The 17,667-nt window shown below is 36.3% G+C and overlaps 1 protein-coding gene and 1 pseudogene across 3 annotated transcripts in view; one reads left to right on the forward strand and one right to left on the reverse strand.

The window, feature by feature from the left end:
- Window positions 1-17,667, reverse strand: part of NLK (nemo like kinase) — a 163,573-nt gene that overhangs the window by 76,656 nt on the left and 69,250 nt on the right. For all 3 annotated transcript variants that reach the window (XR_010133827.1, XM_019028377.4, XM_055388689.2), the window contains exon 2: window positions 6,447-6,576. Coding sequence is in view for 2 of the 3 variants with exons in the window: in XM_019028377.4 (XP_018883922.1) it covers window positions 6,447-6,576 (130 nt within the window). In the remaining variant the exon portion in view is untranslated. The remainder of the gene's footprint in view (window positions 1-6,446; window positions 6,577-17,667) is intronic.
- LOC109027061 (small ribosomal subunit protein uS14-like) lies at window positions 12,750-12,920 on the forward strand (annotated as a pseudogene).

Below are 17,667 nucleotides of genomic sequence, written 5' to 3' on the forward strand. Positions count from 1 at the left end.
CCCAGCCCACTTACCCTTTTTTCAGTCAAAACCCATCCTGGCACTGTTTTTACTTCTGTCACCAAAGATTCATTTTGTGTGTTCTTGAACTTTACACAAACTGCATAATAAAGAGTGAAGTCTTTTGTGTATAGATTCTTTCATTTACTGTTATGCCTGTGAGATTCATTCATGTTCCTGTGTGAATCAGTGGTTTATCCTTTTTGGTGATGTGTACTGTGCTATTATTCAACTGGACTATATCACAAAGTACTTATTCAGAGTGCTGTTGGCAGACATTTATATTGTTTCCAATTGCTACCTATTATGTGTAATGCTGCTATGAACATTCTTGTACACTCTTTTAGTAAATATATGCATTCATTTCTCTTGAGTGTATACGAAATAGAATTGCTGGGTCATTGGGTAAGTGTATATTTAGCTTTAGTACAAATTGACAGTTTTCTGAAGTAGTTTTACAAATTTATGCTCTCACTAGCAATGGATTAGAGTTTCAGTTGATCTATGTCCTTGCCAGCAGTTGGTATTGTCAGTCTTTTTAATTTCAGCCAGTCTGTTGGGTACATAGTGTTAACTCAATGTCGTTTTAATTTACATTTCTCTGATGAATAATGACTTTGAACACTTTGATATGTTATCCTCTTTTGTGAAATTTTTCATTAAGTCTTTGGGCAAAACGTCTTCATTTATAGAAGGTCTTTACATATGATATTTAGATATATAACTCAGTCTGAAAAATATCAAGTAAAACATTTATTTCTAATTGTCTTCCTCAAACACTGAATATTTTAAAAATTGTTCTAGCCCATAATATTTTATGGGAACAAGTATTTTATTGGATATATGTCCGAGGTCTGTCTTTTCATTCTCTTAATTGAACACTTAGTTCTTAACATTAATGTTAATAGAAATTAAAATTAATAGTGTCCAATTAAACAATTTTTTATGGGTGTTTTATCTGTCCAGTTAAGACATCTTTGCTTATCTCAGTCATGAAGATATTTGCCTATGTTTTATTCTAGGAGTTTTATTATTTTACCTTTCACATTTAAGTCTATGATCCATTTTGAATTAATTTATGTATATGGTACATGGCTAAGGTTAATTTTTTTAATATGGATATCTCATGGACTCAGAACTGTTTATTGAAATGGTCATCCATTCCCCACTGGATTATAGTGGCACCTCTCTTGCAAATCAGGTGAACATGTATATACTATGCCAGTTTACAAACTTTCTATTCTGTTCCATTAATCTATCTGTCTATCCTTGTTCTGGCTCCATATCTTGTGCTTTATACCTTCTGTTGCTCCTGGGATTCAGTCTCAATATTGGACAACAGTCTCAATACTTGGTAGTATGAATTTCTAACTTTATTTAACTTCTTTAAGATTGTCTGGGCTATTTTGTATCTTTTGCATTTCCATAAGTTTCAGGATGTTTGTGAATTTCCATACACATATAGACATAAAACCTTGCTGGGACTGTGATTAAGATTATACTGAAATGTATAGCAATACTTGTGAAGAAAAGACCTATCAATCACACTGAGTCTTCCAATCCATTAACATGGGAGACTGTATTATTTTAAATGTGACAGTAATCTGCCCAGAACTATAAACTTTAGGCACACAGCAAACAAAACCAAATTCCTTGAAAAGTAACCTACCTCTACATCACCCTTTGCTTTTTCCAACTCCTTAGCGGCACAACAGTTAGTATTAGTTAGCACTTAGTATTACTAATGTCTGAACAGCATGTTTCTATTAAAAGATAGGCCATATCTGTTTTTCCCATATTGTATGATTCTGTAACCTACTTATGAACCCAAAGGGGTGTTGTATGAGTTAGGACAGACTATACAGAGGAAAATGAATGAAGCTTCTTTGTCTCATTCTAGCCCTCTCTGGAGCACTCCAGAGCTAGGACAAGAAAAAGTAACCCCAAGAGAGAGATCACAGAAGTTATCACTCCAGGCCCTTAGATTTCTTTTTTTCTGTCACTTTAATTCACTCACTCACTCTTCAAATAGAATCGCTGCCTACTGTGTACTTAGTGTTATTGTCTAAAGACAAGAAAAATGTCCAAGACTTGCATTACAGGGGCTCTTGGCAGCAATCAATAGACCCTAAGGGGGCTCTAAATCGGCTTTAGAGGACAAGTGAAAGCCTAAAATGACATTAAAATTGTATATATGTGCATTTTTCTGAGAGGATTCATAGCTTTCATCTCAAAGATCAAAAAAACCTAAATCATCACTTTCCCTGCTGATCATATGACAACTATGCATGTATATACATACAAGCACAAATGCATAGATGGGTAGAGAGAAGATTCTGCCAGATTTTACAAAAGCTCAGATAGATACTAGTAATAAGCCTAAACACCAATTTTTAGAAAGCTAAACCCATTTCTGTTTCCCCAAGTTACTTCATCAAGGTGAATGTGTTAAGATGGTGAAGCAGGTACTCAGATGTGTGTGTGTATGTGTGTAAAAATTCAGTCAGATCACCTGAAATCAATGAATTTGATACAGTGACTTTGAAGGTTCCTTTCAAAAGAAAATCCAAAGCCTCCCAGGCTTTATTACTATTCTTTGACACATAAAAAGCCATCCAAATTAAAATCCAACCTTCCTACAATGACCAAGATCTTTCTAAATGCCATTTTTATCATGACATTCCTTTCTTCTTCAATCAAATCTTGTTCTCAAAAGGCTCATATTAAGATTTTCCTTCTCTGTGTTTGATGCATCTTTGAGTTTCTAAGTCCACAACAATTTTTCTCTTTTCTTAATATTATGGTACTTGCCTGCCACCTGAGAAGCTTTAAAAAATCAGATACCTGGGCCTCAACTCCAGAGATTACAATTTAGTAGGTGCAAGGTAAGACCCACGAATCTGTGTTTTAAGGTCCCCCTCTCCAGGGAATCTTTGAATACATTTCTAGGTTTTGGTTGTCCAGCTCTTTGCTATGCACACAGCTGTCCTGGCTTAATGTTTAACCATGCAGGCAATCCTCCCACAGTGCTTTTATCATAGTAGTTATCACATTTTGAAAATCATTTCAACTATTTGAAGGTAAAGACAGCAGGAGCTAATGTAGTTTAGGCATACAGGATGTGCATAATAAAAGTTTACTGAATTAATGAATATGGGCTCTACAGCAAGACAGATTTACAGTCCAATCTGTGCCACCTTAACCTTGGGCAAGTTACGTAACTCCAAGTCTTTGGTTCCTCCTCCACAAAGTAAGGTTAACAAGCCCTATCTGACACGATTTTTAAGGAGTAAATTAATTAATATATGTAAAGTATCTAGCATATCTCCTGACACAGAGCAATATTAAACATACCCCTTCAAAAACAAAGTGTTTTAAGCCTTTATTGTATCCTCCACATGACCTAGCACTGCACTCCTTACATAGGACACAATAAATAAACATTTGCTGCCTTAACTAGATCAAATACCAGTTGCCTCTTAGACTGGCATTCCATACATAGTAGTTATGCTGGCCCTGAGATCCTTTTGGAAATAGATCTCAGAGATAGCAGAGATCTATTATATATAAAATAGTGGTGCTGTGCCATCTTCAACTATGTGCTTCACTTTTAAACACTTTCACAGATGTCACAGGCACTCTTCTATGATAGAGCTCATCAGTTTCAAATAGTGGTTGTGTGTTGAGCAGATTTGTATGCATTAAAAAAATTTAATTTCTGCAACAATCATATACAGTTATTTCTGCTTTTACCATGCCTGCTTCGAAAATGAAAAAAACTTAAAGACTGGAGAAGTTAAGGTCCAAGACACAACAGTACAAAATAGTAGAACCACAATTCAAACCTAGTTCTGACTTTAAAGCACAGCTCTTAGAAACTATATGAGAATTGCTTCTACGTTTTAATTGGTGTGATTTTCACAAATTCAGTTTATTTTTCTTACACTACTCCCTTTGACACTGTCTTTGTAACTTAATTAGTTACTAGGAATGAGTCATGAGCAAAAATACCAACTAGACAAACAGCAGCTTATTATACCACCCCTCCTTTATAGAAGAGGCCAACATTGGTCGGAATATAGTAAGCCATTGACATCATTAGTAAGCAAATTTCTTTTTTGTCTTTTTTTTTTGAGATGGTATCTTGCTCTGTGCCCAGGCTGGAGTGCAGTGTCGTGATCTTGGCTCACTGCAACCTCTGAGCCTCCCAGGCTCAAGTGATCTCCCACCTCAGCCTCCTGAGTAGCTGGGACTATAGGCGTGTGCCACCAAACCCAGCTAATTTTTTATTTTTTGTAGAGACGGGGTTTTGCAGCGTTGCCCAAGCTGGTCTTGAACTCCTGGACTCAAATGATCCAGCTGCCTTGGCCTCCCAAAGTGCTGGGATTACAAGCATGAGCTACTGCGCCCGGCCCCGAGTAAGCAAATTTCTGATGCCACCCTTGAAATATTTTTTCATCATGGATACCTTTACTTGAGTCTCTGACAATGAAAGGTCTGCACTCTTTGATGCTGAGGTGACACACTAAGGCAAGGTCAAGAAATAACTAAGAAAGAACTAGACATTATTCTAAATTATTTCTAAAATCTGAGGAACTGGTAGTAAAATAGTAACTCAAGTGGTATTTTGTTTTGTGTGTGTGGTTTTTTTTTAGAGATGGAGTCCTGCTCTGCACCCAGACTGAAGTGCAGTGGTTGATCATAACTCACTGCAACCTTGAACTCCTGGCTCAAGTGATCTTCCCACCTCAGCCTCCCAAATAGCTGAGACTACAGATGTGTGCCACCACACCCAGCTAATTTTAAAAACTTTCTTCTTTAGAGATGAGGTCTCGTTATGTTGTCCAGGCTGGTCTTGAACTCCTGGACTCAACTGATCCTACCACTTCAGCCTTCTGAGTAGCTAGGATTACAGATGCAGCCACTGTCCCTGGCTTCAAGTGGTATTTTGAAATGTATTAAAACAAGCATATTGCTAGGCAATTCCAATTGACTAAAACACAGCAATGCCCTTTAAAAAAATTAAGGCAAGAGAATTTCAAGAGGAATAATCAATAAAATGAAATATGTCAAACCAAGGAGCTTCGAGTGAACCATATGGTAAGTTTAGTACTCCCAGTTTTAACAAATACCTCAAACTTTTCAAAATTTGCTTCTTAAAGTGAGACCAAACCTTTGGCCAAAGTTCTCAAGTTTTTTGTGCAAATAAGCACTCAGACTCATGAGAAATCATAATTTTTTTTCTGATGAGTTTTTATTATGGCAATTAAAATAGCATAGGTTGAGTATTATATAAAGAATTTGAGGCAGTTTTTCTTTTCACATGAAAATGAAAACATATTCTAATGCTGGCAACCTCCAGGTAAATTTTACATGTATCAAATTTTTAACTCAGGATTAATTGAAGGAAAGTTCTGTCAAAACACGAGTCTATTTGTCTATAAGTCTTCACATCTCTAAACACAGCCATAAATAAGCTAGCCTATGTTACCTTAAGGGATGTACTGTTTTTATAGGAGAAACTGATTCCCACATCTCTAACTTAATCTCTGATTTAAAATATTGAGATAAAAATAAAGCACTTAAAATCAAGGGTCAATTATTTCCACTTAAATCACTCACTACATAAATCACTACACTCTATTTTTGTGTTGAATATTAGTATTATTCCTCAGCTAAATATCAATATTTGCTTTGCATCAGTATTTACCTGTCAATCAATCAATCTTAGAATTCACTTGAATTCACTTACACTTGTTCATTGTTCAGTCACAAAAAGGGTCTAATTTGTCTCAGGTTTCCAAGCCCCTCAATAAAAACCTTGGTTGTGGTTTCTATTAGTAACCTATTTCCCTACAAATATATGCTCCTTTTCTATGGGCTTTAAACATATTTAATAGCTTGTATTCTTAGAATTAAAAAAGACATTCAGATTGACAAATGAGAGTGCACACCACATTTCAGAAGCCAATGCGAAACTCAATAGGTTCAACGTTTCCTGATTTGGAGTTTAGGGCTTGTGCATGTCATACAATTCATAGTGTAATTTTCAAACCTTCAAATAAAATGCTGATAAAATGGACTCCCCAGGTGAGTCTAATATGTTAAGGTTGAAAACCACTAATCTCAATAGTGAAAATTTAAGACAGTCATAGAGAGACATAAAGAGTATATATAAAAGGAAAGCAAAGCACTGAAAGACTACAGCTTAGAAAACGTGTGTGTGTGTGCATCTCTTTCAATAAGAATGTATGAATTGAAAGCCTATCAATAGGTATTCTCCCATAACCTCACTGGTGCACTTATTTCTTTTCACATTTGGCATAAAACTGTAGCCAATTTCCAAATTTTACTTGTAGGTGCCCTTTTAAACTTTCATCTGCTCTTTACTAATTCAATGCAGGAGGCTTAGGAAATAGTTTCCCCCAAATACCAATTTCACTTACATTATCATGCTTAAAAAAACACAACATCTTCAATTCCCGGAAGACCCTTTTGCAAGAGACCAGATTCTGGAAGACGTTGGGCATCTTTTTGAGCGCTACTCTCTTTCCATCTCTTGGATCTGTTACTGACCTAAAGAAGCAATATTTGGGGAAGGGGAAAAAAAAAGACAGAGAAATCAGTTCCACACCTTGTTTTCCAATGTTTCAGACCATGACAATATCTTTATCTTAAAACAATCAACATTAAGTCCACTTAATGAAGCTTAAGGTGTCAGTGAGAAAGATAAAAGAGTACACATCTATAATTAAAGAGAATGTTTGGTCACCCAACTCATCTGCCATGCTTTAAAAAAAAAAATCCCTGTCTAAATTTCTATAAACACTTACTCTTTCAGAGAGGTCACTTTATACATCTGAGGTAGGAGAGGTATAAGTGGTAAAGCCATTTTAAAGATGGGAAAAAACATACAGAAGCAGCACAGATCATTAATTTGATAAAAGTCAAATTAGCTTTATGCTTTATTTTCAGAACTACATTTGACAGGGAAGACATGTTCAAACACAATTTACATATTAGATTTCTTATGTATATAAACATCTTTTAGTAATACGGACTTCAATATAAGCAGCAGTTGAACAGTGTCCCCTCCTTAGAAGTCTGGGTGCCAGCTTAGGGATCCCTCTAGCTCCCAAGTAATGATAACCTCATCCCTTTTATTTCCCAGCTCTTAGTGTGGTAGTTGCTTCTTGCAGTTACTATCTTTTTAATAACTGTGTCCCCCCACTCCCTTTTTTTTCTCTTTTTGCCTTTCAACACCTATATAACCAATTTCCTGTATTATATTTCCCTATGTTTGAAATAGGAGTGTGGTTTCTGTTTTTCTGACTGAACCCAGTTGATACATATTAACTAAATAGTTAAAAGAATGTCAGGCCAGGCTCAGTGGCTCACGCCTGTAATCCCAGCACTTTGGGAGGCCGAGGTGAGTGGATCACCTGAGGCCAGGAGTTCGAGACCAGCCTGGCCAACGTGGTGAAACCCCGTCTCTACCAAAAATACAAAACTTAGCCGGGTGTGGTGCATGCCTGTAATCCCAGCTACTTGGGAGGCTGAGGCACAAGAATCGCTTGAACCTGGAGGCGGAGGTTGCAGTTAGCCAAGATTTCTTGACTGCACTCCAGCCTGGGCAACAGAACAAGACTCTGTCTCAAAAAAAAAAAAAAAAAGAAAAGAAAAGAAAGAAAAAAGAAATACCAATAAATTGAGTATACATGGCCAATTGGTCATTTGGCAAACTGACTTTCCATGAATTAACCTAGAGCTTTTTTTTTTTTCCCCCTTCTACCTATCATACTAAGATTGGTTGTTCTGGTAGAATTTATTCCTGCCCAATTTATTTAGCTAGATTCCTGCCTAACATTCTCAGCTATTATCGTTCAGCCCCTGTTCTGATCATCCAATGCTCTGAGTATTTATTCCTCCTAAATTTGTGTCATTTTAAAATTTGAGGCTGGGCTCAGTGGCTCATGCCTCTGTCCCCAGCACTTCGGGAGGCTGAGGCAGGAGGACTGCCTGAGACCGGGAGTCTGAGACCAGCCTGGGTAATACAGCAAGACTCTGCCTGTATTCAAAAAAAAGAAAAAAGAATTGATCCATGTGACATTAATGTCTCTTTCTAAGTTATTAATTACAGTTTAGAACAGGACTGAGACTAGATCTCTGCAACAGATACAATACTAGAAATCATCAACGAGACTGACATTCAATCATTAACCTTGAGTATGGATATTCAATTACTCATTCAATGAACTACAATCACTCAGGAAATCAGACACTCATCAAATTGCTTTCCTGAAAATAAAAATTCCTATTGTCTACATATCTGTCTAAAAACCATATCAAACTTCTTTATGGATTCATTTTAGTGATCACTACTTCCTTTTCTAAGTGCTTATGAAACTCTGAAATGATGTATTCTAGTATTTATTTTCCTTAACATGGTGCTATCTCTACTGAGTATTCTAGTATTTTTTAACAACACGATGACTTCACTTTCTTCCATTGGCCAATATTTTGATAAAACAAGTATTATCTATTATTATTATTCTTTAGAGACAGGATCTCACTGTCACCCAGGCTGGAGTGCAGTGGCACAATTAAAGATCACTGCAGCTTGGAACTCCTGGGCTCAAGCAGTCTTCCTGCCTCAGCCTTCTGGGACTACAGGCAATTTTGAGTTTTCAATAGCTTCATATGTAACTCAAGTAGGCCAGGAGACCTAACATTCATGACTGTTGCTTAAAAAATACAAACCCAGGCAGGGCGCAGTGGCTCACACCTGTTAATCCCAGCACTTTGGGAGGCTGAGACAGGAGGATCACTTGAGGCCAGGAGTTTGAGACCAGCCTAGGCAACACAGTGAGACCCTGTCTGTATTTTACACACACACACACACACACATACACACACACACACACTCCAAGCCAAATCTGCAATACTGATTAAAATCCACATAAACTAGAAAATAGGAGGGGACATTGATATATTGCTGTATTCAGACTATTAGTTAGAAGTACTTTTTTTCTGTTTAAATATACTACTTCAGTATCTAGCTACTAGAAGAGAAAAATGTCAATGAAATACGAAAAAGGGAAAACTTCAGATCACACACTGTATTCAACTGTCACGTCTCTTTGGTATTCTCTAATCTAGAAGTTATTTGGCATGTCTTTCATGACTGCCATTTGTGAAATATACAGACCAGGCCAGTTACTTTGAAGACTAGCCCTTAATTTGGGTTTGTTGTTTTCTCATAACTAGATTCAGATTATTCATTTTTGACAGAAACAACAAAGAACTGATGCCTTCTCAGTGCATCATCTCAGGAGGCATATAATGTCAATATGTCCCATTACTGTTGATAACTTTAATCACTTGAATGAGGTGTCTGCCAGGCTTCTCCACTATAAAGTTACTATTTTTTTCCCTTTGTAACTGTGTAAATATCCTATTCCTCACTGAACTTTGATCCATTAACTTTAGTATCCACTCATGATTTTTGCCTGAATCAATTATTACGATGGTTGCCAAATGACAATTTAATAATTTTAATATCTTTAACAGTTAGCCGGGCACAATAAATATTAGTTTTTAAACATGAGATAAATTGATTTAACACAGTGCCCTTTCCAAAGGCCTCATACAATACTTCTTCCTAACTTCTGACTACTACTTACTGGTTACCCTATTATGGTGAGAAAAGCCACTAAAGGAGATAAACCCACTCCTGAAAATACTTGACACAGGCACAAGGTGAGTACTATGTCTTGTAATGTTTTAAAGTAAAATTCACAAAGCAGCATTTTACTAGTCATGCAAAAGCCAGTCATGCCTGTGGCTGGCAACAATATAACTCTAATGAATGTGAATGGCAGTGCAGTAATTTCACGCCATGTTGAGTTTGTTCTCTCTTAACTTGAGGTAGCAGATGCTTTGGTTCAGCACAAACAGTACCACAGAACACAGATAAGTGTGGAAGCATGTTATACAGGAATTCTTTTATTTTTTATTACTCAAAGGCTTGAGGTGCTTAGTTTCTCTGCTGCTGCCATACCCTGGTTATTCTAAATGCACTTGCTAATGAAGCTCCAGCTGTAGAGATAACGAACAACATTTAGTACAAGTTTCTTCATTTCAGAAAAAAAGGAGCCATCCTTATACCTACAATTCTGGGGCAGTTACTTTCTCTGCTAAACACTGGATGCCTTAAATAAGACAGTGCATCTGTCATTTCATCTGATTCCCTTCTTAAACAGTGAAGTTTTACTTACAGGAGTTTACTTCCTAAGTTTTAAATTAATACTTCAAGCAGCATGTTTAAGAGTCGTGAGAAAGAATCCTCACTTACACCTGTCCAGAGTTTATCAATACTTCTTTGTACTCATAAATTCAACTGTTTTTTAAAAAGCCAGAAGAATCCACAAGTCCTTTTTCAGAGAGATACAGAGTTGATCAAAAGAGTACAATAACAAAACAGGAAGCATTTTAGATCTGTTGTGGTCATTTTGTTGAGTTTTCTTAATCCCAGAAAACGGAACACTGCCACAAATCTGCTTAAATTACTGACAAGCAGAAAAGTTATAATGAAACAAAAGTGAAACTTATTATTGGGAATACCTTCTCAGCCACTAAAATGTCACTTAAAACATCTTTAAACTAGTCAGCAAGAATCTCCAAGAAATTGTGTTTCTCTTTCACTTTTATGTGAAGAATCCCCCATGTTTTAGCAGTTTTAAAATGCATGTTTCTGATACATGTTTTTAGCTATTCAAAGCAAATACATAATATAATAAAAAGAGTGCTTCAACTTGGTTTAAGAAAATCAGGTTCTTGTAATTCTATTCACATAAAGTTGTAATCAGCAATCCTCCACTTCTTGCTATACATACTACAATTACTATGTCAACTATACTGAGTACATATCTCAGTAACAGAACCTCCTAACTAAACTCTAAATATTTAGATTATTGCCGTCACATTTATTTTGAAATTCATTTCCTTATTTTTACTAATATTTAGATTGCCTGTTTCAGAAAACAATAGCAAACTGAGGCAAAATTTTTGACAACAAACAAGTCTAGGAAATGTATCCTATTTGTACCTTGGTCCTTGTTATATATTCAAGGATACACAAGAAATTTATGTAACAAATTATGGAATAAGAAATTTACTTTTATTTCTCACTGGTCTTTCTAACTGCAATTTTAACGGGCTATAATTTGTGTGCACTCCACCATATTTATAGAGTTGTATACAATTTAGAAGAAATCTTTCTAGGCCTTTCCCCCATCCAAAACATAAATAAAAAACGGATTCTCATCTTCTATACTTAATGTATTATATTAGCCGAGTTCTTTTCTCATTTGTTTGTCCAAGTTTGTTAATTGTCGGGTTAGCTGTATGCATAAGAGATCCTTTTCCATTTTGTCAGGATATATAAAATGATTCCCAAATTTGCTAATTTGTATTACAAAGAAAAAAGGCCTTATACGATAGCTAAACCAAGGCTGAGAAACAGTTCATTCTTTTCTTCATATCCTCCTAATATTATTCATTAGGAGCAGCAAAATATCTATATTTGACTGAAAGAGTTAAATAAGAACTTAAACATCCTCTAACTCTGTGTTTAATGAACTAAAAATAGCAAAGATCTCAGCAGATAAGACAGCACTGGGCCATTCTGATCTGTAGTGAGACACCTGAAAGTACTGATAATGGAGGAAGGATAAGGAACAGGTAAGCCATCCAGTATCAGGCTGTCATATTTATTTTCAAGTACTTAGTACTAGTGAGTGAAACCTAACTCTTAAGACCCTTTCAGTCCCCACCAATAATACTGGATAAGTTACAATGCAGCTGAAAATCATTTTATGCTAATTCTTGTGGTCTTGGGAATATTTAATTGTTCTCTAGATCATGAATTAATTAGTTCCATCTATACTATAGATGCTGGGGAGATACAGAGACTTCCTCCTCAGTCACTGTTAAATATGTCTACGAGGAATCTGAACTGCCTGCAGGAAAATTGCCATGCTGGATTTTCTCATGTTAGAGGGTGAAGATGATACAGCCCAGTCTGCCAAGTCTAGGAAGTTTTCATGGCCTACTAGCCACAGTCCTTGCTTAGAAACAGACCTATGAATATTGCATGGGGAGGAAAACCAGTTGAAAGAATGAGGGAAAGGTTTCTATGCAAATCCACAAAGGAAAATAATTCACAACTACATCTCCCTCTTGCACTTTAACAACTTTGTCTAGGCAAGAAGAGGTCACAAAGGGCAAGTAAAACTAAAAATATGTCACACAAAAATGCACTTATTTTTAATTCCCCTGATGACTTTCTGAAAGATATGTGTTCAGTAATAGGAACATTGAGGACTAGAAAAAGATTTATATTTAACAAATGGCAATTTTTGTTGCACATTAGGTTTATAAGGATAGAAAACATTTTAAAGAAAAAGACATGGTTTTATTCACATGGTAGGTTTGTGACAGTGTGGCTTTGCAGACGTCAAAAATCTTAATGAATTTAGAAATAAAGTTCACACCAGAAAAGAAAACTTTGTTCTGAATTGTCGTAGAGCATACTTTAATATTTTAATGGCTAAGCTAATATTTTAATAATTACTTAATACAAAATGTGAACAATATGCTTGACGTTAAAAGTAAATTGAACATATCAACAGTAAAAAACATTTTTGAAATAAAAGAGGCCCTTCGCCTGGTTGCATCCTGAAAGCAAGATGGGTCACCAGCAGCTCTACTAGAGCCACCCATGAAAATTCGGCCAAGGTTCTCACTCCTGTTGCGTCTGCTCAAACCAGCATGGTCTGATCCTGAAATATGGCCTCAATAGGTGCTGCCAGTGTTTCCATCAGTACATGAAGGATATAGGTTTCATTAAGTTGGACTAAATGATCTTTGTTGAATGAATTATCCAAGGCATCCACCCAATGATAGAAACCATGTTAGCTCTTTGTACATAAAATAAAAAATTTTAAAAATATAAATGAGGAAATGTCAATATGGCTTAGAATTAGTTATAAATAAAATGTCCGTATTTTCTAGAGATGCATACTTATAAGTATAAATAGGTGAAATGACATGAGATCTAGGATTTGTTTTAAAATACTTCAGCAACAACAATAAAAAATAGTTGAAGCAAATGAAGCAAATCTTATTAATTACCGAATCTAGGTGGTGGGTATAATGGGGTCTAATTATACAAAAGGAAAATAATGTAAGTCTGAAATTTTCAAAATAAAAATAATAAAATGAAATTTATAAAAAACTATTTATAATATTAAAAATATGTAATATCTGGGATTAAAGCTAACAGATGCTACTCAAGACTTCTATACAAGATGTTTAAAAAATATTACAGAGCAAAGTTAAAGAATAAATGGAAAGATGTATCATATTCACAGATTAGAAAACTCAACATTGTAAAATTGTCAACTCCCCCCAAATTGATGGGGGGGATAGATGAAGTAGTTTTAAAGTTTTTCTATAAATTTAAGTGTGCTAAGGACAGCTAAAACACTTGAAGAAGGATAGGTCGGTTTTGAAAAATTGCTCTACTAGGTATGAAGACATAATAAAGCTACAGTAATTTACATAGTGTAATATTGGTACAAAGAGAGATGAAACAGAAATATAATCAATCTAAAAAGAGATTGTCACCTATATGAACACTTGACTTACCAAAAAGTTGGCTCTGCAGAGCAGTGGAGACAGGAAGGTTGCATCAGTTATTAAGCTGTTCTCTCTCAGCTTCAAACCCATCCGCCTAAACACTGCTCTATCATGCTGGGGCTAAACTCTACAAACCACATTTTGGTTTTGCCAACTGGCTCCATGTTAGGCTCTGCCAACAGAAGGTTGTAGAGAGACTGCAAGGGTGGTGGAGGAAGAAGGGACTTGCACCTCCTATGGGCTTCCTGTCTGTTTCTTGTTTCTGTGACACCCAAGCAATACTTCTTCACTCCCAGCAGTAGTACCTTCTTATAGCAGTAGCTGAATCCAGTTTACAGTTTTGCCAAAACTTGCAGAACTAGCCTCACTGCATCTTCCATGCCAGATACCAGCACAAGTGAGCCAGCATCCTCTCCTCAGACATCATGGGGTTCTAAATTTGAATAATTCCAACATCTTCCCTTTAGTCTTCCTGCTGTGGGGTGGAAACTGCTACTTTTGTGATATCTTAGTGTTTTCTTCTTGCATTTTTAGTTATCTACTTGACAACTTTATACCTAATTAACATTTTTTCCATATTAAACTCTGTTTAAATAACTGGTGTGGTTTCTTTCTCCTGATTAAACTCTGCCAGATACAATATCTTCTCAATCTATGTTATTGGAACCATGAAATATCCACATGGAAAAACAAGATGAACCTCCAAACCTACTTCACACTATACACAAAAACAAATTCCAGGTAGGATGTAGATAGAAACGTGAAAAGCAAAATCACATCGCTTTTAGAAGATAACGTATAGAAGAATATGATATTAAGGCAGGAAAAGATTTCTTCAATTGAACACAAAAAGCACTAATTACACTGGAAAATATTGATATATTTGACTACTTTAAAATCAAGAACGTCTTTTCATATCTACATTAAGAGGGTAAAAATGCAAAGTCACATAGGAGAAGATGCTTGCAACACTTACAAGGAACAAAGGGCTCTTATCCAGATGTATACAGAACTCCTACAAATCAATTTTTTAAAAGTCTAACAATAGCAAATGTTTTGTTAAGATGAAGTGCAATGGAAATTCTTATAGTTTAGGAGGGTAAATTGTTATAATCACTTTGGAAAACAAGTTGACATTATCTATTAAGTCAAAAATATATACACACTATGACCTGGCAATTTGACTCCTAGGTATATAACCAAAAGGAATATGCATATCTATACATTAAGACACATGCAAGCGTATTCAGAGCGGCAATATTTGTAATACCCTTAAAACTGGAAATAGCTTAAATATCCACAAACAGAATGTTCAATATATAATATACAGCATACAAATTGTAGTATATTCAAACAATGGAATACTCTCCAGCAATTAAAATGAACTACTGCTATATGCAACAACATAGATAAATCTTACAAACATCATTTTGAACAAAAGAAACCAGTCACAATAAATATACACTATAAGATATCATTTCCATAATATTAAAAAAAAAAGGCAAAGTTAAACTATAATGTTTAGGGATACACACTTAGGAGACAGAAACTGTCGGGAAAGGAAGTAGTTAGCATAAAAGTTAGGATAGTGATTATCTCAGGAGGAGAGGACAATGGTGGTAGAGTGTCAGAGGCGTTTGAATTAGAGCAACTCCATCTTGAATGGGGGTTGGGTAAAATGAGGCTGAGATCTACTGGGCTGCATTCCCAGGAAGTTAAGGCATTCTAAGTCACAGGATGAGATAGGAGGTCAGCACAAGACACAGGTCATAAAGACCTTGCTGGTAAAACAGGTTGCAGTAAAGCAGCCAGCTAAAATACACCAAAACCAAGATGGTGATGAGAGTGACCTCTGGAATTATAATGCATTAGCATGCTAAGAGACACTCCCACTAGTGCCATGACAGTTTACAAATGCAATGGCAACACCAAGAAGTTACCCTATATGGCCTAAGAAGGGGAGGCATAAATAATCCATCCTTTGTTTAGCATATAATCAAGAAATAATCATAAAAATGGGCAGCCAGCAGCCCTCAGGGCTGCTCTGCCTATGGAGTAGTCATTCTTTTATTCCTTTACTTAAGTAAACTTGCTTTCACTTTACTCTATGGACTTGCCCCAATTTTTTCTTGGGTGAGATCCAAGAACCTTCTCTTGGGGTATGGATCCAGAGGGCACAGGGGACTTCTGGGTACTGGTGATGTCCTGTATCTCACTTGAATGGTGGTCATAGAGGTGTGCACTTTGTGATACACCACTGAGTTATACATTTTATTTTGTTTATGTGTGTTACCAAATAATTAGGTTTTTTAAAAAGGCAAACTGCCCAGCTTAATTTTCTAGCACGCAAAAAAATTTTAGCTTAAACCTGTATAATTTTTAAAAGGATGAGTAACTTTTTAAAAGGATGAGTCTTTCCATTATTTTTCATATAGATATACATCTATACCAGCCCAAAGAACTTTGTCACTTCTCTCCCTGTGCCAAATTCATTCTGTAGAGAGGAGTATACTATAATGTCTTTTTTATGTTGTAGAATTCCAAAGGAATCTGCTTGCTTAAAAAAAAATAAACATTTTCTTCATCATTCCACAAGAATACATTATTAGGAAGCATTCCACAGTAAAGCGCTGTCAGCAAATTTAGGACTACAGCCCCACCCCTAATCTAATCACAATCTCCTAACTTCTTCCATTGTGAAGCACAATGCTGAAGCAGCTACAATATATAGATGTGCTTCAGGTTTTCAATTAGCCTGTTAAAAATAAACAAACTCAAAAATATTACAAAAACAAAACAAAACAGGAGGCAGGACTTCCAGCTGTGGCAAACTGAAGAGGTCAGCAAATCCTTTCCCCTCAAAACAACTATAAAACTAGACAAAAGTGTCAAAAACAGCCATTTTGGGACTCCAGAAAATGGCCAAAGTCAAATGACAAATTTAAGTGTTTTTACAAAAAACTGCTGAAATTTGTGTAAGAATAGTGGGAGTCACAGCTTGGGTCAGCTTCTTACCCCACCCTTGCCACACCCTACCCAAGCACCAGTACATCTAATAGTTCCTGGGCAAGGCTGGCTACAAAACCCAGCAGCTTCATTGTCACAGGGAGCTAACATGATTTGAAGGGGAGGGCAAAAAACCCACACCCAGTAGCAATGTGGGGTCAAAGCATTAAACTCAACTAGAAAAGAACAAAGAAAGCCTATAGCTCTGTTATTCAAAGGCTGCTGTCCTGGTTGAGAAGAAGGGCAGACTATCAGAAATCTAGAAATTTAACAAGGAGATTCTGGAAATGAGAGAGCCACAGAGGGGGCTAAACTCCCCCACACAGTCCTGGCTAACTGATGGCTGAATATATGCCCAGAGGAGACTGGAGATAGCCTGAACTCTCCATAGATCTCTTGCTGACTGAGAGGCTTCCTGCATGTGAGAAAAAATTGAAGGCTCAGCAGAAAATAAAAGCTGGGCATATTTGAAAACTACATGCTCTCCCAACACACACACACACACACACACACACACACACACACACACCCAAAAGGTATAAGCCTTATTAGCTCAAAATGCTTGAGCACAACCTTTAACCAACAGCCAACCACTCAGCTATGCAGACACAAGCAGGACTCCAAGAAAGCTAGGCTAAAAATTAAAAAAACAAAACAAAATTGAGCAGAGACCCGAGTTGGCTGCACCTCAGTGGGGAGAGAGATTCTGCACATTAAGTCTGCACGTGTCATTTAAGAATAAGCAAATATACATAACAACAATAATGACAACCGTCAGAGGTGAGGAAAATCAGAACCAGAGCTGTTAACGCTGTATTATCTAATAAGTCCAGTTTTTAGCAAAAACATTCCACGACATGTTAAGAAACAGGAAAATGTGGCCCATATTCGGGGAAAAAAGCACTCAATAAAAACTGTTTCTGGACAGGCATGATGGCTCATGCCTGTAATCCCAGCATT

This window comes from Gorilla gorilla, chromosome 4 (assembly GCF_029281585.2).
Source record: "Gorilla gorilla gorilla isolate KB3781 chromosome 4, NHGRI_mGorGor1-v2.1_pri, whole genome shotgun sequence".
Classification (NCBI taxonomy): Eukaryota; Metazoa; Chordata; class Mammalia; order Primates; family Hominidae; genus Gorilla; species Gorilla gorilla.